Source organism: Erpetoichthys calabaricus, chromosome 18 (genome assembly GCF_900747795.2).
Source record: "Erpetoichthys calabaricus chromosome 18, fErpCal1.3, whole genome shotgun sequence".
NCBI lineage: Eukaryota > Metazoa > Chordata > Cladistia > Polypteriformes > Polypteridae > Erpetoichthys > Erpetoichthys calabaricus.
Genome location: NC_041411.2, coordinates 54774910 through 54797567, shown reverse-complemented (window position 1 = coordinate 54797567; position 22658 = coordinate 54774910). Strand labels below are relative to the sequence as shown.

Genomic DNA, 22658 nt, shown 5'->3' with positions numbered 1-22658 from the left:
TGAACTGTGCCTGATATGTCTCCATGTATAATTATTTCTGCTTCAGTTAATCAGCTTGATCAGTTGACCTCTCATATAATTAATGTTCTATCTATGTTGTATTCTCATCTGCTATTTAGCCAGGTTTCTGTTAAATAGATAGATATAACTTTGTCTCCGGGGGGGGAATTTGTTTTCTTTACAGAAGTTCTTTAAATAAATATATACTTAAATAGGTAGATAAGTAAGTAAATAAAATACTGTACACGCATACACTTTAGTCTGAACAAAGAAGAAAATGAAAAAGACAGAAAACTAATGACTTGGATGTCACAGTCCCAACAGTATTGCTGTTGGTATAAAGGAGCCCCAGTAACCTTCCTTAACACTCTTCTGCTAAACAATTCATTAGCTGAAACTACTCAGTGTTGGTCTGTCAGAGTGAGGATGTGCAGTGTTGTTCTTAATGCCACTCAGTTTTGTTTTAATTATCTCCTTTGCTACTACCTAACCCAGCCACAGGGGATGCACAAACCAGTGCGTTTCTTTGTGCCAGTCCCACACCTGGATAAATGGGGAGGGTTACGTCAGGGAGGGTATCCAGTATAAAATTTTGCCAAATCAATATTCGGACAACAATAGAAATTTCCATATCGGATCGGTCGAGCCAATGGTTAATGACAACTGCCACCAGTACTATTAGCCAACAGGGTGCTGGTAGAAATTGGGCTACTGTTGGCTGCAGAAGGAGAAGAAGAGGGGGGAGACGTGTCCGGAGGAAAGAGGAGAGGAGAAAGGTAAAGAGAGTGGAACTGAGGGTTGGAACTTTGAATGTTGGCAGTATGACTGCTAAGGGGAGAGAGTTAGCAGATATGATGGAGAGAAGGAAGGTCGATATATTGTGCGTGCAAGAGACTAAATGGAAGGGGAGTAAGGCCAAGTGATCGGAGGTGGATTCAAATTGTTCTATCATGGTGTGAATGGGAGGAGAAATGGGGTAGGTGTCATTCTAAAGGAACAGTATGTCAAGAGTGTTTTGGAGGTGAAAAGAGTGTCAGAGTAATGATTATGAAGCTGGAAATTGGAGATGTGATGATGAATGTTGTTAGTGTATATGCCATGCAAGTTGGGTGTGCAATGGGTGAGAGAGAAGATTTTTGGAGTGAGTTGGATGAAGTGATGAACAGTGTACCCAAGGGACAGAAAGTGGTGATTGGAGCGGATTAAATGGACATGTTGGTGAAGGGAACAGAGAAGATGAGGAGGTGATGGGTAGGTATGGTGTCAAGGAGAGCAGAGGATAGTGGATTTTGCCAAAAGGATGGACATTACTGTGGTGAATACGTATTTTGAGAAGAGGGAGGAACATAAGATGATGTACATGAGTGGAGGAAGATACACACAGGTAGATTATATCCTATGCAGAAGAGTCAATCTGAAGGAGATTGTAAACTGCAAAGTGGTGGCAGGGGAAAGTGTAGTTAAGCAACATAGGTTGGTGGTCTGTTTTGGAGATCAAGAAGAGGAAGAGTGAGGACAGCGGCAAGGATCAAATGGTGGACGTTGAAAAAGGAAGACTGCAAGGTTGAGTTTAGGGAGGAGGTGAGACAGGCACTGGGTGGTAGTGAAGAGTTTCCAGACGGTTGGAGAAACTACAGCAGATGTAGTAAGGGTGACAGCAAGACGGTGCTTGTCGTGACATCTGGATAGAGGAAGGAGGAAAAGGAAACCTTATGGTGGAATGGGGAAGTACAGGAGAGTATACAGAGGAAGAGGATGGTGAAGAAGTGGGATAGTCAGAAAGATGCAGAAAGTAGACACGAGTACAAGGAGATAAGCTACAAGGTGAAGAGAGAGGTGGCAAAGGCTTAAGAAAAGGTGTATGATGAGTTGTATGAGAGGTTGGACACTAAGAAGGGAGAAAAGGACCTGTACCGATTGGCTAGACAGAGGGACCAAGCTGGGAAAGATGTGCAGCAGGTTAGGGTGATAAAGGATAAAGATGGAAACGTACTCACAAGCGAGGAGAGTGTGTTGGGCAGATGGAACGAGTACTTTAAGAGGCTGATGAATGAGAGACAGTGAAGGTTGGATGATGTGAAGATAGTGAATCAGGAAGTGCAAGGGATTAGCAAGGAGGAGGTAAGGACAGCTATGAAGAGGATGAAAAATGGAACGGCCATTTGTCCAGATGACATATCTATGGAAGCATGGAGGTGTTTAGGAGAGATGCCAGTGGAGTTTTTAACCAGATTGTTTAATGGAATCTTGGAAAGTGAGAGGATGTATGAGGAGTGAAGAAGAAGTGTATTGGTGCCGATATTTAAGAATAAGGGGGATGTGCAGGACTGTAGTAACTACAGGGGGATAAAACTGATGAGCCACAGCATGAAGTTATGGAAAAGAGTAGTGGAAGCTAGGTTAAGAAGTGAGGTAATGATTAGTGAGCAGCAGTATGGTTTAATGCCAAGAAAAAGCACCACAGATGCGATGTTTGCTGTGAGGATGTTGATGGAGAAGTATAGAGAACACCAGAAGGAGTTGCATTGTGTCTTTATGGATATGGAGAAAGCATATGACAGGGTGGCTCAAGAGGAGTTGTGGTATTGTATGAGGAAGTTGGGAGTGGCAGAGAAGTACGTAAGAGTTGTACAGGATATGTACAAGGGAATTGTGACCATGGTGAGGTCTGCGGTAGGAGTGACGGATGCATTCAAGATGGAGGTGGGATTACCTGAGGGATTGACAGACGAGATTAGACAGGAGTCCCTGTGGACTATGATGTTTTTACTCTGTATGTAAAGTGACCTTGGGTTTGTGAAAGGCACTCAATAAATGTAACATTATTATTTAGGAACAAGACAATACATGTGTGTAAATGAGAGGGGGGTCAGTGAAATGGTGAGGATGCAAGGAGTAGAGTTGGCAAAGGTGAATGAGTTTAAATGCTTGGAATCAACAGTACAGAGTAATGGGTATTGAGGAAGAGAGGTGAAAAAGTGAGTGCGGGCAGGGTGGAATGGGTGGAGAAGAGCATCAGGAGTGATTTGTGACAGACGGGTATCAGCAAGAGTGAAAGGGAAGGTCTACAGGATGGTAGTGAGACTAGCTATGTTATATGGGATGGAAACGGTGGCACTGACCAGAAAGCAGGAGACAGATCTGGAGGTGGCAGAGTTAAAGATGCTAAGATTTGCACTGGGTGAGACGAGGATGGATAGGATTAGAAATGAGTACATTAGAGGGTCAGCTCAAGTTGGATGGTTAGGAGACAAAGTCAGAGAGGTGAGATTGCGTGGGTTTAGACATGTGCAGAGGAGAGATGCTGAGTATATTGGGAGAAGGATGTTAAGGATAGAGCTGCCGGAAAAGAGGAAGGCCAAAGAGGAGGTTTATGGATGTGGTGAGACAGGACCCACACATGCAGGTAGTGGGTGTAACAGAGCAAGATGCAGAGGACAGAAAGATATGGAAAAAGAGGATCCACTGTGGCAACCCCTAACAGGAGCAGCCAAAAGAAGATTTCCTTTGCTACTACCCGCAGGGGGTCCAGTGTGTGTCCCATAAATGAGCCCTACCTTTTAATTAGCTTGTTAATTTGGTGGGCCTCTCTTGATGTGATGATACCAGCCCAGCCTTCACCACAGCGTAGAAAATTGCACTGACCATTGCAGAGTTGTTGAAGATGCAAAGGTTGTTACTTCCCATATTAAAGAAATGGAGTCTCCTAATGAAAAAAGCCTTCTCTGTCCTTCCTTATATAGTTCCTCTAAGTTCCGAGACCAGTCCAACCAGTTACTAATGTGGACCCCCTCAACATCCACTCATTGAATAATGACTAGACATAGAGCCTCTTTGGTGTAGCGGAAGTCAAAATTCCTTGGTTTTGCTGATGTGTAGTTGCAGACAATTCATTCTGCTCCATGAAACAAAGTTCTCAACCTGACTCCTATACTCTGTCTAATCCCCTTTTTCAATACACCTCATAAGTGCAGACTGTTATTGGTATAATAAAATTAAAACTCCAACTAGACTTCTTTTATTTTTGATAAACCTAGCATTCAGGCAAGCACTTTTTAATGTTTTACTTATTTTGCATTGGCACTTTAGCAATCGGCTATAATTTAACTAATTTTGCATATATGTTATACATTAGTGTTTGTCCATTTATTCTACACCTTACCTGCTCTATATTCCTCATTTGTAAATCGCATTGACTAAAAGCATCTGCCAAGTATTATGTTTTCTGTTTGTTTTATTTATTTTTTAATAATCTTTAATTATTTTATAGTTCACTGGGCCCATAAATTAAATGTACCCATTAAAATAAGTTAAAAAGTGTAAAGTATATATCAGCATCACTACTTTCATGGACAGGTGTGACTGAAATAACATGGTGTACTTTATACATTTGCTTATACAGTATATGCTGTCAGCTGCCATATACCTGTCTGTACTTTCAGGTCAGGTCAGGTTGGGGAGCATTCACTGGTACAGTGCGTTGCCGCACCCACCGCATGACGAAACAGCTTGGGATCCTGGTTGGCAACACCCCAGGCAGACACGCGGTCCAGTCCCACCCTCCATCTACCACAGCCAGGTTTTACTTGGGCATTCCCTTAGCCTGGTCCAGCCACTCAGGTCCTCAACAATGAGGATTTTGCAAGCTGGATCACCCTTGGGGATTCATGCCACATAGCCGTAGTGCCGTGACTGACGCTCCCTCGTAATACAGGTAATGTGCCTCATTTGGGACTCCATGAGCAACCGCTCATTCCACACAAAGTCAAACCAGCGGTACCCAAGGATTCTCTGAAGAGACATGGTACCAAAGGAGTCCAGTCTTCGTCTCAGATCAGGTCGCAACCATATAGCAAGACAGGAAGCACCAGGACTCTAAACACTTAGGCCTTCGTCCATTTGCATAGATATCGGGAGCGCCACACACCCCTTTCCAGTGACCTCATGATTCCCCCATGCTCTCCCAATCCATCTACTGACTTCATAGAAAGAGTCACCAGAGACATGAATGTCACTACCGAGGTAAGTAAACCTCTCGACAAGGTCAACACTCTCCGCAGACAGACACACTGCTGATGGCTGTGTCTATTTGATCCTTAAAGGCCTGGATCTTAGTTTTTATCAGGACACGCTCAAACCCAGACACTCAGACTCCTCGCTTAGTCTCTCAAGATGCCCAGTCACAGCCTCCATTGACTCTGCAAAGATCACAGCATCGTCAGAAAAGTCAAAATCAGTGAATCTTTCTTCACCAACAGATGCCCCACAGCCGCTGGACCCTACAACCTTGCCCAACACCCAGTCCATGGAAGCATTGAACAGAGTAGGAGCAAGAACACACCAATGACAAACCCCAGAATCAACAGGGAAAAATGCAGAGGTTCTGCCTCCACTCTGCAGAGCACTCATAATACCAGTGTACAGGCCGGCCAGGATATCCAGCAACCTTGAGGGGATCCCGCGAAGTCTCCGGATGTCCCACAGGGCAGCTCGATCAACTGAGTCGAACACTTTACAAAAATCAGCAAAGGCTACAAAGAAACTCTGCCGATATTCGCGTTTGCGCTCTATGAGAACCCTCTGTGTCCAGATGTAATCGATAGTAGACTTCTTAGGCATAAAACCAGACTGCTTTGGTTGCAAGTGATCATGGATCCTATTGAAGACGACCCTAACAAGGACTTTACCCAGCACTAAAAGCAGTGTTATCCCCCTGAAGTTGCCGCAATCCAGGCAACCACCCTTCCCGTTTTCCAGTCTGTTGGGATGATGCCAGTCTCCCAAATGGAAGCAAAGATTGCTAGCAATGCCAGGATGACAGCCTTACCACTAGCCTGTAGAAGTTCACCCCGGATACCACAGGTCCCTGCAGCCTTCCCTACCCTCAGATGGTTCACCACCTCTGCAATCTCATTGAGATTGGGTGGTTCACAGCTAATTGGAGGATCAGCCTCCAGAACTGTCGACACAGAGATATCCAACGTCCTTGCCGGAGGATCAGCTTGAAACAGCTGCTTAAAGTAGCCAGCCCAGCAGTCATAACTGCAGTGTCATTCCATCAGCCACCCTGACTGCGACTCTGAAAAACGGATTCGGATCTGTATTTTGGTTATTTTTTTTTCTTTCAGTTGTTTTCCAACTGTTTTGCATTGCACTGTAGTGTGATCAATAATGGAAGAAGACTGAGGAAATAAATGTGCAGATGAAACAGGACAAAAACGGTTTAAATTGAATTTTTTTTTTTCAAAAATCATTTCTCTCTGCAGTGAGAATTTGTGGCCTTCGTTCTACACAGATTTACATGCAGCTGGAATAGTATTTTACCTGTACAAACTAATAATTTTTAATTGCTGTCATCCTGTGTGAAGGTTTAATTTTATTAATCCCTTTCAACACACCTCTCAGTAGAGAGCAGATACTATAGTCATTTTTCTTATGTTCCATCATATATGGAAGAGTTTTTCCCCTGCTTGCTTACCTCACAAAGGTAAAAATAGGTAGCAGGCATCTGTGTTTATACGTGCATTTATCATGTGTCTGCATTCAGACTGTAAATATGCATGTGTTGTGCATGTTTTTGTAAGTAGATGTGTCCGAATGTGCTGTACTATATTTGTGTCTTCATTGATGACTGGCACCAGCACCTTTTTTGCCAAATAATCTCAAGACTTCACAGTAAACAAGGAGAGTGAAGCAGGTTATCACTCGTCTCTTCAGTACTAGGGTGTTGTACCGTGTTAGCCATTATGAATGTCTCTACTCTTCTCTTCACATCTTTTGTTGTCTGTTTCTTTTCTGGCATTATTCATTATCTAGGAAAGCACTAAATGAGAGATGTAGTTATTTCATCACCACTGCTGTGTTAAGTAGTATATACGGGCTAAACTACCAACTTTAGGAAAACCATTGGTGATAATATCACTGCGTGTTCCTGTGATGATCTCAGCTTGGATGTGACTGATAGATTGCTTGTATGTTATGCAAAGTATCTTCTGCAGTCACCTTCTTTGGCATTTTTCTTTTCTTTTGTCATCTGTTAGCTAAAAAAGATTTAAACATAAATTTATTGGGTGAAAAATGTACATGTATTATTTAGTTTTATATAATTTTTTATTATTTTATCTATTTCTGTAGTAGAAAAATACCAGACAGAGTGAGATTTATAGTGAGGCTGAACCCAGATCTTCATAGTCTGAAGCTTTATTCACAACTCCAAAAGTACCTACACCACTACCCAGATTCAATCTTTTAAAGAAGAGTTCTGTGAGTATCAGTGGTCCCAGTAACCAGTTCTGTGCCTAAAATTTGGCAACTAGTTGCATCTTTAATAAAGTCCATCTTGTTAGCTTTTTGCTACTTGGTTAAAGAGAATGATGAGGACTGTGTTATGCTGTGGACAGGCTGACATGGCCATCCAGTCAACATGTCAGAAGAGTTGTTCCATCACATCTGGTTTTCATGATTTTCAATACCACAACAAGGTGGTCTCATGAGAAAGAAATGAAAGCGGCCTTGGCCATCACCCAGAAAGCTGAGGCAGCTGCTTTTTGTGTTCCCCTGGAGACATGGAGTCTTTGCTTGCTGTGATTTTATCATGCAGGAGTTTGCATGTGTAGTCAAACTCTGTTGCTGGCCTCACGTCTGATGATGTTTTTCTTTCCAGGTTGGTGCTAAAGCAGCAATACTTAGCAGTTACACTTCTTGTTATGTTTCATTGCTTTTGAATTTCTTTTGGGGCAAGCTGAATCAGAAGGTTTTACTTAGCTTAAAAGATTCCGTAACCATTTAGTGACCATCACGGATGGGACAGACAATATTGGGTTTGTTTGTCTGCATTATTCTAAATGGATGCTGTCTAAGAAAATATGCTGTTTAGGAATCCAAAGCACATTTTCAAAAAATGCACGACTTTTTTATTCTGTCTGTAGATTATTGATTCTGAAGTGGAGTAAGTTATTTTGGTCATCGAAACAGCCTTATTTAATATCCTCTGTTATCGGTTTTTGCTGTCTTTCTGCTGGTTGTATTTCATTTGCAGTTACAACACATGTACTTATACCCTGTCACCTGGCATTTTCAGAGTTAACAAGCACATTACTTCAAATGTAGTATTTGGGTGGAATGCTGGACAGCACAATGAAATGAACGGCTATTTTGCTCCTCATAGAAAAATACAAATACATAGGAGGACACTTTGTCATGAATGGCATAGATCCAATTAATGTAGATAATCCAGTCCTTTGAGAAGTAGTGTAAATAACATAACATTTTCAGACCTATATGTATATGTACAGTAATTGTGTATTTTAAAGGATCATAACTGAATCGTTATAAAACTTAAATGTATTTGCTTTTATTTCAGTAAATGAAAATATCTAAATGTTCTAGAGAAAACCTAGTTGCCCAACATGTTGTCAACTTGGAACACCCTCAGCACTGGCATGGAAATGGCAGTGGTGTAGAGGTTACCTAGCAGTCTCTTTTCATATTTCCCTTTTCTTTACATCTTTACTACATAAGAAGGTCTGCTGCAGATAGCATGCAGTCATTATTCCAATAGCACTTATTACCACAAAGCCAAATTAATCACAAATGAATAGTCGGATTGCCTTAGAAATTTGTGATTTTTAATTAAAATTGTTCTGTGATTAACTCAATGTAAAATATAAATACAAATGTATTCAATATTATTAAAACCTCCTAATCCACTTCATGATTACAGGGTAGGAATGTAAAATGCAGCTGGTGAAGCCTAACCCCAAACTCTCCAGGGAGTTGGAGCTGCACTCTTCTTCTCTTTATTCCATGAATCTTCCACAGTAAAGCAGAAACTCGCCTTAGATTTGAAATGCTAAATCTCTGAACACAAGTGCATCTTAAACTTGATTTGGTTTTGTTTTTTATATCTACACTTTATTAGGTATGACACAAAAAGCAGTTGTGAAGTGGTCAAAGTATTGTGCATAATGCTTAATTTAAAAATCGGGTGATTTACAGTTCTTTATTAGTCTGTCTAAATTTATTTAGAGTCATAATTATTTTCCTACCATCTACTTTTCTGCATTATGGCACTTTTCACAATGAACTTGCTCAGAACATTAGAACACTAGGAAAGCGGTAACAAGAATAGGTTATTTTGCCCAACAAGCTTGTCTGTCCGATTCACATAGATTGTCCAAAATAAGGACAAAATGAAGGTCCCTAAAGTCCTGCTGTCCACCACACTACTTGGTTATTTATTCCATGTGACTAAGGTTCTTTGAATGAACCAAAACATTCTGACATTTGTCCAGACTCTGCCCTTAGCAAGTTCCTAACCATGTCCCAGTGTTCTTGGAGTTTATTTTGAAGTAACAACTTGGACCTACTGCAGTAATCCCTTTCATGATTTTAAACACTTCAGTCATGTCCTCTGTTGATCTCCCTTTGTTAAACTGAAAAAGTTCAACTCATTCAATCTCTCCTCATTGCTCATACCAAGTCGTAAGTCCTAGCCTAGTCACTCTTCGGATATTCTGTAGTGCCATTATGATTAAAGATCAAAACTACACACAGTACCCCAAGCAAAGCCTCACTAGTGAGTTATGTGACTTGCACTCTACACCTCGTGATGCCCTATTAACTTTCTGAATGACTGTGGTACACTGTCTGGATACATACTGTATAGTGTCCATATAGTCTGTTCTCATCAGCTCCTCCTCATGAGGTAAACTGCACTTTAAAAATTCAGACCTCCCATTTTGTATTCATATCTTAACATTCTAATAGCCTTGCTCAAATTAGCCTGGTCTTGCACAACATGAATTAGATTGACTTTATCCATTACCATCAGACAGAGAACTTTCAGGGCACAGGTTCCACAGGCATATCATGACACTATCAAATGTAATTAAAGTTTTTGGCTAAAACATCTTGTATTTCTCAGTGTGGATAAGATTATAAAGATAGTATCTGATACTCATGGGGCTTTAGGGAAACACATTCAGAGTCATATTTGGGATGGTAGCCAGTCTTCTTAGGTGTGCAAATCTTGCCAAAAATGAGGCATGACATTTTCCAAAAAAAGTCCCAGAGAACACTTAGCACAAGTAAGTTGAGGGATCTCAAGATTTATGGAATAATATTCTTGGGAGAGAAGAGTCCTACATTGATCATTTTGGCTAGCACGGTGGCTCTTCTGTTCATGTTATATGTTTTACTCCACATTTTGATTGGTGTTCACTATCACGCTTTGTAAAGTGACAATGGTTATTCAGATTATTCTCTTAATTTGAATGGGATCTGAACAGCACTAGACCAGTCAACAAATGTGGTTCACTTAGCTTGACACTTAAACAACTCCCAAGTACAAATCTACTTAACACATTTTTCAAACTTCAATAAATAGCTAACTGAACAAGTCTGCTGAATTATCCCAGCATATCATCCTAACATTTTTAAAAGGTGATATTGCTAATTTTGCTTATTTGATATTGTCTCTAACAGGTTAATGACAACCTCTGTTTGCAGCAAGTGTCCTCTATTTTAACCTTACTACATTCACCCATCTCCTGGACGGCTCAGGGGAAGAACAAAGTGTAATGAAGCTACAATGGAGGAAGCCTGAAAGCATGACAAGAGAGGTGCATTACCTGAGCAAGTTCTCTTGCTGAAGACAGTATTGTAACTATAGGACTGTTGATGAAAGAAACACTGTGTTGCAAATTTCAAAACAAAGTATAGGAGCATTTTCTTAAAATAAAAAATAAAAGGAATCAAACTAAAGCATGCACAATATGCAAGGCTCTTTTAGCACTGCAAAGTAGTACTATGTATATGTTTGAGGTCCAAAACAAAAGGAAGAAAACCAGCATAGCGTGGTAAGCAGACAGGGTCATTATCATTAAAGAAAAGTTCAACTAAAAACTTACAAAAAAGGAGTCATTTGTTAACTTAATAGCTTGTAAATCCAAACTTAAATAACGTTGGGGAAATAGAAAAGCACATTAAAACAGTAACATAAAACTAGATCAAAACATAATTAATAATATTAACAGTTTTCATTTTAACTGTGAGGCCCAAGTCAGAGCATATGGTGGATTTGCCAGCATAAAACCTGACTAGGAAAGTGGAGCTTTCTTTTCAACTTGTTTTTGCACGTCCTGTAAGTAGCTGTAAATTCACATTCCTCTGTCAAACATGAAATGCTCTTAAACTGCACCTTTTTTGATTTGCTGACATCTTACGAGAGCACATCAGAAAATGCATGCTATAGGTTGAAGTATACAAAGGAGACTCCCTGGAGCCCTTTAGCTGGGTGCGCTAGCAGTTGTGTGTCTTAGTTAAGCTGTGCATTTGTTTTTCTTTCTGTAGCTGCCAGGTACAGGTATTTGATCATGTTGAGACTTTGTATTTTTTGCAGACTCGGAATGTGGTCCAGAGTTTCTTACAACGAGGATCAGGTTAGGGAAAGATGTAATAATATAAAAACATATTTCTGCTTCTGTAATGTGCTGCTTTTCCCTCTCACATCCTAACATTAAAGTTAATCCATGTACAGCTCCTAAAAGCACCTGCTGGGTGGCTAGGAAATGAACTTCTGTTTTCAAATTCAAGATTTTAAAAATTCATTTTTTGATGATAAACTATACTTTTTATACTTTAAAAATAGATTTGATGATATTTAATCAAAAATAATACTTTTGACCGAGTAAATCTACTAGTTTTTAACAGTAGAACAACCAGCATCCTTGCAGAAACATATTGCATTACCCGAAGTGAAGACAAAAGTAGCAATTGGGAAATACTAAATAGTAACAATTTAAATAGAATATGTGAGGACACACAGTGTTGTTACTGACTGAAAAATAATGTGTTGCAAAAATGTAAATGTAATTAATAAATGTAATTACTTCACCCAAACTGATATTTTTATATGTTGCTTACCTCATGTAATCTCGTCTTTGTCACAGTATCTTAAGTAAGTCCAAATGTGGGTCTAAAATGTGAGTGGGGAGCAGTGCTAACAAATAAAATTGTGACACCAGTCATCTCTTTATTGCTAAAAAAAAAAAATGCGCACACATTAAGCCAATAATACACACCTTGGCACATTTCCATCAAAAACTGAACTAACCTTGGAATTCCTCAGTACAGTGAACTAAAATTCTGAACCTCATTAAACAATCAATTTTGTGGGCGATAACCAGGAGCAAACAGAAGCAGTCCAGCACAGCACAGCCCAAATACCATCCAGTAAATAAGAATGGTGCCCCCGGCAATCACATATTCCTCCCAACAAGAGTCATGGCAGTCCTTGTGCTCAAGCAGCCCTTCAGGGCATTTTCAGAATTGCTTTTTCCTTTGTGCACTTTTGGGAAGCATATGGTTCTACTTTCAGGCTTCAGACAAAACACACAGCTTGGCAGGCACTTTGAGACGCCTTGGGATATGGCAGAGAAGGATAGAAGTTCTTGGCGTTTGAAGCTGGAGCGAGCTAATAAAATAACACTAGAGGCTTTCCTACATTTTTTTTCTGAACTCTCAACCATGCATGAATTGAGTTTCAAGGCAGCTTCCACTGACATAAAACAGCAGGGAACTTTGAAGAACAGAAATTTGATTTGTGAATTTCTAAATTGATTTAGCTCCAGAGTACAAGTTCTTATACCCTGCTACAATCTGTCGGTTGCAAAGGAAAACTGAGACAAAAGCTGTTGCTAAAATACAAAATATAGACACAAACCCAGAAAGTCCATTCAAAAAACAGAATGCAAGGCTTCATGGCACGTTGGTACTTTTAGTAGGTAGCATTATTTTTCTTCTGATTGTGCCCATTCCTGTCAGACTAGGTTGTTTCATGCTGTTTATGTCTGCCAAGGTCCCATGCAATACTCTGAGCAGCACATAATTGATACTGAGTGTTGTCTTATGTTTTGAGCTTTGGTCCATGTTGACCTAGTGTGCTGGTCTGGGTCCTTTATTCTGTCATTACCTTATGTTGGGGTGGGCAACATCGGTCCTGGAGGGCTGCAGATTTTCGTTCCAACCTTGTTGCTTAATTAGAAACCAATTCTTGCCACTCTTTTTCTAATGTTATGGCTTGCAAGTGTTTTTAACTCTGCAATGTCTGGTTCTCATATTGTTTTACTGTTTAAAAATTGCACCCAAATGAACTGAAGCCACAAAGACGAGTGATTTTAGTCTGTCACATTTTCTTCTCCAGTGTTTCTCCAGATAGCTTTGGTAGTTCATTTTAAGTCTGTTAAATGTATTTTGTGATGGGTCTGGGTCATTCACATATATTATATATATATATATATATAATACACTGTATATATGGTGGTGCAATAGCAGCACTGCTGCCTCACAATAAGAAGGTCACAGGTTCATATCCAGGGTTCTTTCTGCATGACTAGTGAGAAAATTATTTGACCAAAATATTTATTCCATTTCAAAGGGAAACAAATACTGTGCACTTATTTTGGTTTTATGCACTTTATGATGGGCTGTGGTCAGGTATGACCAAAATGTTTATTTCTTTATTTCAAAAGTACAAAAAAGTATTGCTACTACCTCTGATACAGTTCAGTTACAGCTTACGTATGTATTTATTTTTACACTTTTTGATACCAAATTTAAAAAGGAAACAATGAATAAACACTACTTGTTTTTTCAATACTGTCTTTTGTGTTGGTTTAAAATTTGTCATTATCTTCTGCGTACCAGCTGCTCAAAATGTCTGCCACAGCCAGATTTCTAGGGTTTGAAAATCTGAATTTGTAATTGAATAGCCCTGATGTTTATTGTCTTTTTTTACTGCAGGAAAAATACCCAGATGTAATCCAGCTTCCAGAGGGCTGCAGCGGTGGGCACATGGCATGCCAACATCCCACCATCCCAGGGTAAGTAACTTTTTGTAAGATTTTTGACTACCTCAACATTTCTAAACAGAACTGACACAATCGTCTGGTTTGTTATTTCATGACATTCTTAGATTTGAGATGAAGTTTGTGTGGAAAATCAATGTCACGGATAACGGAGTTGTCACTCCAAAACTGAGTCTTCTCCTCAAGATGTCAGAACAAGGTATGGCAGGGCCTGCGCCGAACACAGTATGCAGTTGGAAAGTTGTTTTTAAAGTTTAAAGTGAAAGTTTACCCTAGATGCCCAGTAGCCTTTCCCTTTGGGGATCGCTCATCCATGTTTCCTTTCTCCACAGCTTTGAAGCACAGTAGGATGAATGTGGCACAACAAGCACCATCTTGTTTTCAGAGCCTGCTACGACTTGTAGGGACCGAAGCAGCCATTGAAATCCTCATCAAACATATGTGCATGGATAAATAAATGAGCAGCCAACACACTGCTCTCTCATCAGCAACTTATAACAATGTTTAATGTCCAACTTTATTTACTTTTAAATTACTTTATTCATTATAAACATTTTTATAATACCAACTGAGAAAAATTTAAAATGGCATGCTGCATATTCAGTCTGCATGGCACTAATGTAAGACATAAAAAATAAATAGGAATATTTAAATAAAGGAAAATCAAGATCAGACTACAGCCTTCCTATACAGTTTTTTCTGTACATGTATGCAATTACAGTACCACAGTGGTTTCACGTTTGAGAATGCAAGCAGCTATTCAAGTCAAAATGATGGCAATTTCCACAACAGGGAAATGAGAAATGTCACAGTTCTACACAGATGACAAGATGCCGCCTTCCTCCTACATTAGGCTGTTTCTGCAACAAAGATGCATGTTGGCTATGGCTTATATTTAGACTGCATATTTCAACCTTTGGTAAGAAACGTTTACTTTCAAAGATTCAATTATAATAGTCTGCCGTTCTTGGCAGAATGTGCTTAGGCCAGTCAACAGCAGATTTGCCCGGCCACTGGCTGAAGAGATTTTAAAGTGGCTTGGACCAAATGAACAGTACCATAGGGAGCATATAAGAGTTTCATTCTGTGACTTTTCAGAACAAGCCAGGGCTCAGAGTGACTTCCAGAATTAACATCTACATTTGGTGCTGTGATTCTCAACATACAGTACAGCAGGCACTTGTACATCTTACCCATCAAACACAAGGAGGACCTCAAGAGCTAGCATCTTTGCTTACTCTGGATATGAATTATCTGTATGAGTGGATTTCTCACCTGCCCTGTTGTATAGATTCCAAAAACTGGGGCCATAAAAACAAAGCCTGGAGGCCTATTCAACCTTCATTCATGTACTTATTCAGAGGCATACTTGTAATGATCATAGTTTCAATTACTTAGTCTTAAAGGGACAGTTGTCCACATTATTCGGTGAACACATTCAGCTACCTAATGTACTACAGAGAAAATGTCTTTGGTATTTTCTATGAATAAGTTTCAAAGAGGTGATGGCTGGCTTGAAATGATAGAAAACCCTGCATCTAGTTCCCAATTCAGAGATTAGGCATAATGCAGCAAATAAACTCCATTAAGGCTCTCCGAGCACATCATGTGCTCCTTTCTGGACAAATTCAGAACTAAACATTATAAAAAATGGAGTTACTAGTTTGGGTGGTGACTTCCTTAGACAGCAGAAACCAGGAAATTGCCGAGCCACAGGCTTCAAATCTTGGTCATAAGCCTCTGGGTAGATGGCAGCTGTGCACTTCAATACTCTTCCTGCCTACAAGGCAATGGTGTTGTGCATCTCCTGAGGTATTCAATAGCAATAAGGGCAGGTCAATGCCCACTATCCTTACTGATAAGAGATTTGGCTATTTACATAGACTTTTACCAATATAAAAATAAGTATTTAATCATTATAGTTGAGGTGTAAATTATCTTGTGACTCATAATTATACTTACAATCAAGAACAGCAGATGAAACAAAACCACCTTCACTTGCCACCAAAAACAATTGTAACAAGGGAGGCTTTGAAAGTTCAGTCATTTACAAACTGTACAAATATATGCACATGATCAAGTGATCCACTCAGGCACAACTGCAGCATCTGGGCCTGCTTTACTTTAGGTAATGCAATCTGTGCTTTTTCATTTGGCAAATCTAGCACCCTACAATTAAATACTCTCTGTCTCACTATCACCGCCAGCCTTGGCACACAAGTAGCACACTAGACATCTAAATCAATCTGGTTTCCATCACACAGAGTGGAGGACCAGTGTGCAATCCTCATGCTCCTGCTTTCCTAATGTTTTTTTTAGGAAGTAATTGACAATTTTTCCATCAAGTTTGTACTGGTGTGGGATGTTCTCATAGGGTTTTGGGTCCAAATCCAGAATAGACACAGAGTAAGTAAACCTGGACTTCGAAGATGGGATCACCAAATGAGAATCTGGTCTGTAAATGAAAAAGAAAAAAAAATCTGGTAAGACAAGGCAAACATTTTCAAACAGTAGCAGTGTGCCCTCAAAGATGGATGCTAGCAGTACAAACAGTGGCTATGTTGAGGTCTTCATAGAAAACAAGGAAATGGCATGTTCATGTAACTGGCATTGTGGGATTAGCAGTGGACCACAGTGACCATTTATTTATGGTAAATGAATACTGGGTTTAGGCAGGTAGCACGTATAAACAGCAATACAGCAAAGGCCCCGCTGTTATTACAGCCACTCTGCATCATTATCTCAGACACTTGGCTGGAAAGCGAACAGCAGTGATCTGCCACAGCTGCAGCTAGGAAACAAGAAAGGAATTCGAGATGGTGGTGGGGTGAGCTGTGGCCACACACACCAACAGGCAGATCTACTTACAGCTCATCCTCTGCACAAGGTGAAAAGGCAATCATGATTGAACAGTCCTTTGCTGTCATTGCAACTCTGTACTGGTGGACCTGCAAGGAAAATAGAAACACTTTAGCAAAGCTAACAAATTTTGCACTCCAGTAACTTTAAAAGGGTTTTCACTCATGGATCTAAAACGCCCACTATATGTAAAATGGTGTACTGATTTGAATGTCTGTTACCAGCAAACAACCAAAGTGGATGGTGATGTGGCTAAACAGCACAACCATGTGATGGCCACCATATTGTGATGCAGTATTTTAAGGACAATTCAGTACAAAGCTTTTCCTGGAGCCTGGCTACATAGAATTTATTCGTCTACAAAAATAAGAAAACTGCTAGCAAAACTGAATAAAGACAGGATTTATTTTGTACAATAAAAACTGCTCACAAAATTAAAATGTTCGTAAAATGTAAACATATTTTTTTTTCATTTTAGGAAGATCAGAGAACATACAAATTATATGAATTACACAACATTGTATAATTTAAGAAACAACATACTCTTCTCATTAACCTTCTTCACTTTAAAGGTAATCATATAAGAAGGCAAAAATATATAGGTTTAAGTAGGTTTTACAGTTGATCTGAAGCCTGAAAGTAAATGGCTTTACCCATGAAACAACTGGATTTTTTCATTAAGTTACTTTGTGTTTACCACTTTAGTAAACTCAGTAATTTCAAGTAATACCAGTGTGGAAAAAGAGGCAGAACTGGAATCTCTGTCAGCTCACTTTGCGAACTTCAAAGAGCACTCACTGTATTAGCCTCAGAATTAGGGGTTTGTTTCAGCCGCATTCCAGCACGGTCCTGTAGGCCAAGTTCACACAAGACAGCATAAACAAAAACTGAGAAGTAAGAATAGCTGGAGTCTGAAAACAGTGAGCCATGACAGACATACAGTACTTCTCTGACAGGCTGGGGTATTTTCCCAGGGAAGAATAACATATACCATCTTAAAGGATAATTCGATATTTCACAAGTTATTTCTTTAAAATCATAGTATATATAAATTTGCCACAAAAAAATAGCTTTCTAAAATGAAAAGTTGTAGCACTGCTAAATAAATATAAATGTTAATATAACTCTTTGTGGCTGCCCTTTTTCATGTATATAAACGTTTGTGTGTGTGTAAATGCTGTTACAATACAACAGAAGATGAATTGGGATGACAGCATTTAAGGCATTTTCTTAAACAAAACGTCTGGTTAGATTCTTTTGCCTGTTGCTGTCATTCAGATTTAAAATGCTGTCCAGCAGTGCACAGGTACCTGCTCAACTTGCTCATCAGCTCAATGCCAGTTCACACTTGCTTTCATCCCTGACAATATCCAGACTTCAGCAATCAGGAGCCCAGGATTTTACCTGTTTAGATTTGTTTTAGACGGTGCTTCCACAGCTTGCTTCAACTTCACGACATACCCATTGAGATTATTCCGGTTTCTTTAGTTGGGGATTGTGCTGCCTGCCTTGCATTTTTCAAACAGTTTCCACTGCTTCAGTTTAACTCAAGTTTATGCCAGTTTTTCCAATATTATAAACTCTACTTTCCCTATTAACCGTTTAAGAACTGGACTGTCTTTCTCTTGCATCAGTGGCCTATGTCATTGTGATTTATTTTTTTTTATTTATGTGCAAGTGTGGTGAGTTTGGTGGGGAATACAGTTTATGTTGTGCTTTCCTTATTGTCTCATATAGTCTGTTTATTTGAATATATATGTACATATATTAGATCTATATTGTGTTTGATGTCTTTCGCTTAATTTAATATACTCTTTATTTTGTATTTTCATTCTGTTAATAGTTATTTTTCTTGTTAACGCTTACAGGGAGGGCTGGTGGAGGTGGGATTGCATCAGGGATCGGCTCTGAGCCCTTTCTTATATGCAATGGTGATGGACAGGTTGACAGACGAGATTAGACAGGAGTCCCCGTGGACTATGATGTTTGCTGATGATGATGTGATCTGTAGCGATAGTAGGGAGCAGGTTGAGGAGACCCTGGAGAGGTGGAGATATGCTCTAGAAAAGAGAGGAATGAAGGTCAGTAGGAACAAGACAGAATACATGTGTGTAAATGAGAGGGAGGTCAGTGGAATGGTGAGGATGCAGGGAGTAGAGCTGGCGAAGGCGGATGAGTCTAAATACTTGGGATCAACAGTACAGAGTAATGGAGATTGTGGAAGAGGTGAAAAAGAGAGTACAGGCAGGGTGGAATGGGTGGAGAAGCGTGTCAGGAGTAATAGTGACAGACTGATATCAGCAAGAGTGAAAGGGAAGGTCTACAGGACGGTAGTGAGCCCAGCTGTTATATGGGTTGGAGACGGTGGCACTGACTGTCTCCAGAAGACCGAGCTGGAGCTGGCAGAGTTAAAGATGCTAAGATTTGCATTGGGTGTGATGAGGATGGACAGGATTAGAAATGAGTATATTAGAGGGGCAGCCCAGTTGGATGGTTAGGAGACAAAGTCAGAAAGGCGAGATTGCGTTGGTTTGGACATGTGCAGAGGAGAGATGCGGATATATTAGGAGAAGGATAAGGATAGTGCTGCCAGGGAAATGGAAAAGAGGAAGGCCTAAGACAAGGTTTATTGATGTGTTGAGAGAGGACATGCAGGTGATGGGTATAACAGAACAAGATGCAGAGGACAGAAAGATATGGAAGAAGATGATCCGCTGTGGCAACCCCTAACGGGAGCAGCCGAAAGAAGAAGAACAACTTACAAAATTTGTCAAAAGCAACCTGTCCAGCTACCCAACTATTTCATCAGTATTAACCCGAGCATACTCTATGCTATCTACGTAGTAATTAAAATGATGTTTTTAGTATCAACTAATTTCATGATGCACACCCTAAGGCATTGGTGGTAAAGGATCTCTTAATTCAGTTTGGACAAGGAGGGTATTCACAACATACTTTTCTTCAATCTATACAAAGCATGGTGTAATTAAGCTAAAAATTGTAGATTGCACATCTGTTACAACTGAAAGGATCTGAAACCTATCGGTGAAAGGATTCCAACTGCAAATGCAGCTACCAAGCATAAACCTTGCTATGTCATGTGCTTTGATTATTTTCCACAATCTGACTATTTTGGAGGAAAATATTTGCTCATCTGTCAGATTGCATTGTACTCAAATAACCTCCAGTCCTTTTAAAGCACTGTTTATAGAGTAATAGACTTTTCTCTAATTACAGTTGTGCTTGAAAGTTTGTGAACCCTTTAGAATTTTCTATATTTCTGCATAAACATGACCTAAAACATCATCAGATTTTCATTCAAGTCCTAAAAGTACATAAAGAGAAACCAGTTAAACAAATGAGACAAAAATATTATACTTGGTCATTTATTTATTAAGGAAAATGATCGAATATTACATATTTGTGAGTGGCAAAAGTATGTGAACCTTTGCTTTCAGTATCTGGTGTGACCCCCCTTTGCAGCAATAACTGCAACTAAACGTTTCTGGTGACTGTGATCAGTCCTGCACACCGGCTTGGAGGAATTTTAGCCCATTCCTCCGTACAGAACAGCTTCAACTCTGTGGATGTTGCTGGGTTTCCTCACATTAACTACTCGCTTGAGGTCCTTCCACAACATTTCGATTAGATTAAGGTCAGGACTTTGATTTGGCCATTCCAAAACATTAACTTTATTCTTCTTTAACCATTCTTTGGTAGAAAGACTTGTGTGCTTAGGGTCATTGTCTTGCTGCATGACCCATCTTCTCTTGAGATTCAGTTCATGGACAGATGTCCTAACATTTTCCTTTAGAATTCTCTGACATAATTCAGAATTCATTGTTCCATCAATGAAGGCAAGCCGTCCTGGCCCAGATGCAGCAAAACAGGTCCAAATCATGATACTACCGCCACCATGTTTCACAGATGGGATAAGGTTCTTATGCTGGAATGCAGTGTTTTCCTTTCTCCAAACAACGCTTTTCATTTAAACCAAAAAGTTCTATTTTGGTCTCATCCATCCACAAACATCCATCAACATTGTTCCAATAGCCTTCTGGTTTGTCCACGTGATCTTTAGCAAACTGCAGACGAGCAGCAATGTTTTTTTTGGAAAGCAGTGGCTTTCTCCTTGCAACCCTGCCATGCACACCATTGTTGTTCAGTATTCTCCTGATGGCGGACTCATGAACATGAACATTAGCCAATGTGAGAGAGGCCTTCAGTTGCTTAGAAGTTACCCTGGGGTCCTTTGTGACCTCGCCGATTATTAAACGCCTTGCTCTTGGAGTCATCTTTGTTGGTCGACCACTCCTGGGGAGGCTAACAATGGTCTTGAATTTCCTCCATTTGTACACAATCTGTCTGACTGTGGATTGGTGGAGTCTAAACTCTTTAGAGATGGTTTTGTAACCTTTTCCAGCCTGATGAGCATTAACAGCTCTTTATCTGAGGTCCTCAGAAATCTCCTTTGTTTGTGCCATGATACACCATGATACAAACGTGTTGTGAAGAGCAGACTTTGATAGATCCCTGTTCTTTAAGTAACACAGGGTGCCCACTCACACCTGATTGTCATCCCATTGATTGAAAACACCTGACTCGAATTTCACCTTCAAACTAACTGCTAATCCTAGAGGTTCACATACTTTATGTAATATTCGATCATTTTCCTCAATAAATAAATGACCAAGTATAATATTTTTGTCTAATTTCTTTAACTGGTTTCTCTTTATCTACTTTTAGGACTTGAGTGAAAATCTAATGATGTTTTAGGTCATATTTATGGAGAAATATAGAAAATTCTAAAGGGTTCACAAACTTTCAAGCACAACTGTATATCCCATAAGCTATCATATTAGTTAAAATTGTATTGCTGGCACACTAGCCTATTTTGCTCAACTGGAAGAATCTACCCTGCACAGTACAATGCAACAGTCGTGACTTAAATTACCTAAAAACTATAGGGTGGGGGTTAGGGTCGGGGATTGGGATCAAATTTTCATTATAAAGAATGGTGCAAGGCTTCTTCAGAATTTGTCAGGAATTTTAAACTTGCCCACCAGACCTCTGCCTCCAGCTTTCTCTGTTCATGGTATGTTATACACCAGGAATGGGTTTCATGTTCACATGGCTGTCTGAGCTTGGCAGGGGTGAGATTTTAATAAGTATTAATCATTAATTACTGCACTGAATACTGAGTGGAATTTTTTATTGATTATATTTTTGATTACATTATGTTTTACTTTGTAACATTATCTACAAACTCAATAAAATGTAAAAAAAAATAAACAATAATAATAATAATAATAATTCATTACATTTATATAGCGCTTTTCTCAGTACTCAAAGCGCTATCCACACAGGGAGGAACCGGGAAGTGAACCCACAATCTTCCACAGTCTCCTTACTGCAAAGCAGCAGCACTACCACTGCGCTCCTAAAAATACACATACAGTCATTTGAAAAAGTAAATACACCCTATGAAATGTTTTTGCCTTTTTAGAATATTTGGACACACTAAGATTTGATCTATCACTCAAAAAGTATCTATAGATAAATGTGATGTAATAAAAACATTTTAGTTCTGACCTTGCAATAATTTACTCACATGGACATGAACAAATATACCATTTCCACCTATGGAAAAAGTAAGTCCACCTTTGGCTCTAATAACTGGTTTTGCCCCATTCACGGAATTGTTTTGGCTGTTGGATATTTGAGAGCTGCCTTGAATGCACAGCCCATTTCATACCCATATAGAACATTGATGGGATTCAGATTTGGGCCAGGACATTCGAGAATACCCCATTTCTTTTTTTTTTTTTTTTCAGTTATTCCTTGATGGGTTGACCAGTATGTTTAGGGTGATCATCATGTTACAAGGTCAACCTTCAACAGAGCTTCAATATTCTGACAAATTGTCTCAAA

At 39.6% G+C, this 22658-nt stretch overlaps 2 protein-coding genes across 3 annotated transcripts in view; one reads left to right on the top strand and one right to left on the bottom strand.

Annotated features, from left to right (window-relative positions):
- cenpp (centromere protein P) overlaps positions 1-14347 on the top strand; it is a 410887-nt gene extending 396540 nt beyond the window's left edge. Inside the window, exons 7-9 of the mRNA XM_051921525.1 lie at positions 13804-13883; positions 13976-14067; positions 14201-14347. Of these exons, the coding sequence (XP_051777485.1) occupies positions 13804-13883; positions 13976-14067; positions 14201-14325 (297 nt within the window). The 3' untranslated portion in view covers positions 14326-14347. The remainder of the gene's footprint in view (positions 1-13803; positions 13884-13975; positions 14068-14200) is intronic.
- Positions 14348-14384: 37 nt separating this feature from the next.
- Positions 14385-22658, bottom strand: part of ippk (inositol 1,3,4,5,6-pentakisphosphate 2-kinase) — a 115456-nt gene continuing 107182 nt past the window's right edge. For both annotated transcript variants that reach the window (XM_051921497.1, XM_028824281.2), the window contains 2 exons: positions 16737-16816; positions 14385-16323 (listed from right to left, as the gene is read on the bottom strand). In XM_051921497.1, coding sequence (XP_051777457.1) covers positions 16125-16323; positions 16737-16816 — 279 coding nt within the window. In that variant the 3' untranslated portion in view covers positions 14385-16124. The remainder of the gene's footprint in view (positions 16324-16736; positions 16817-22658) is intronic.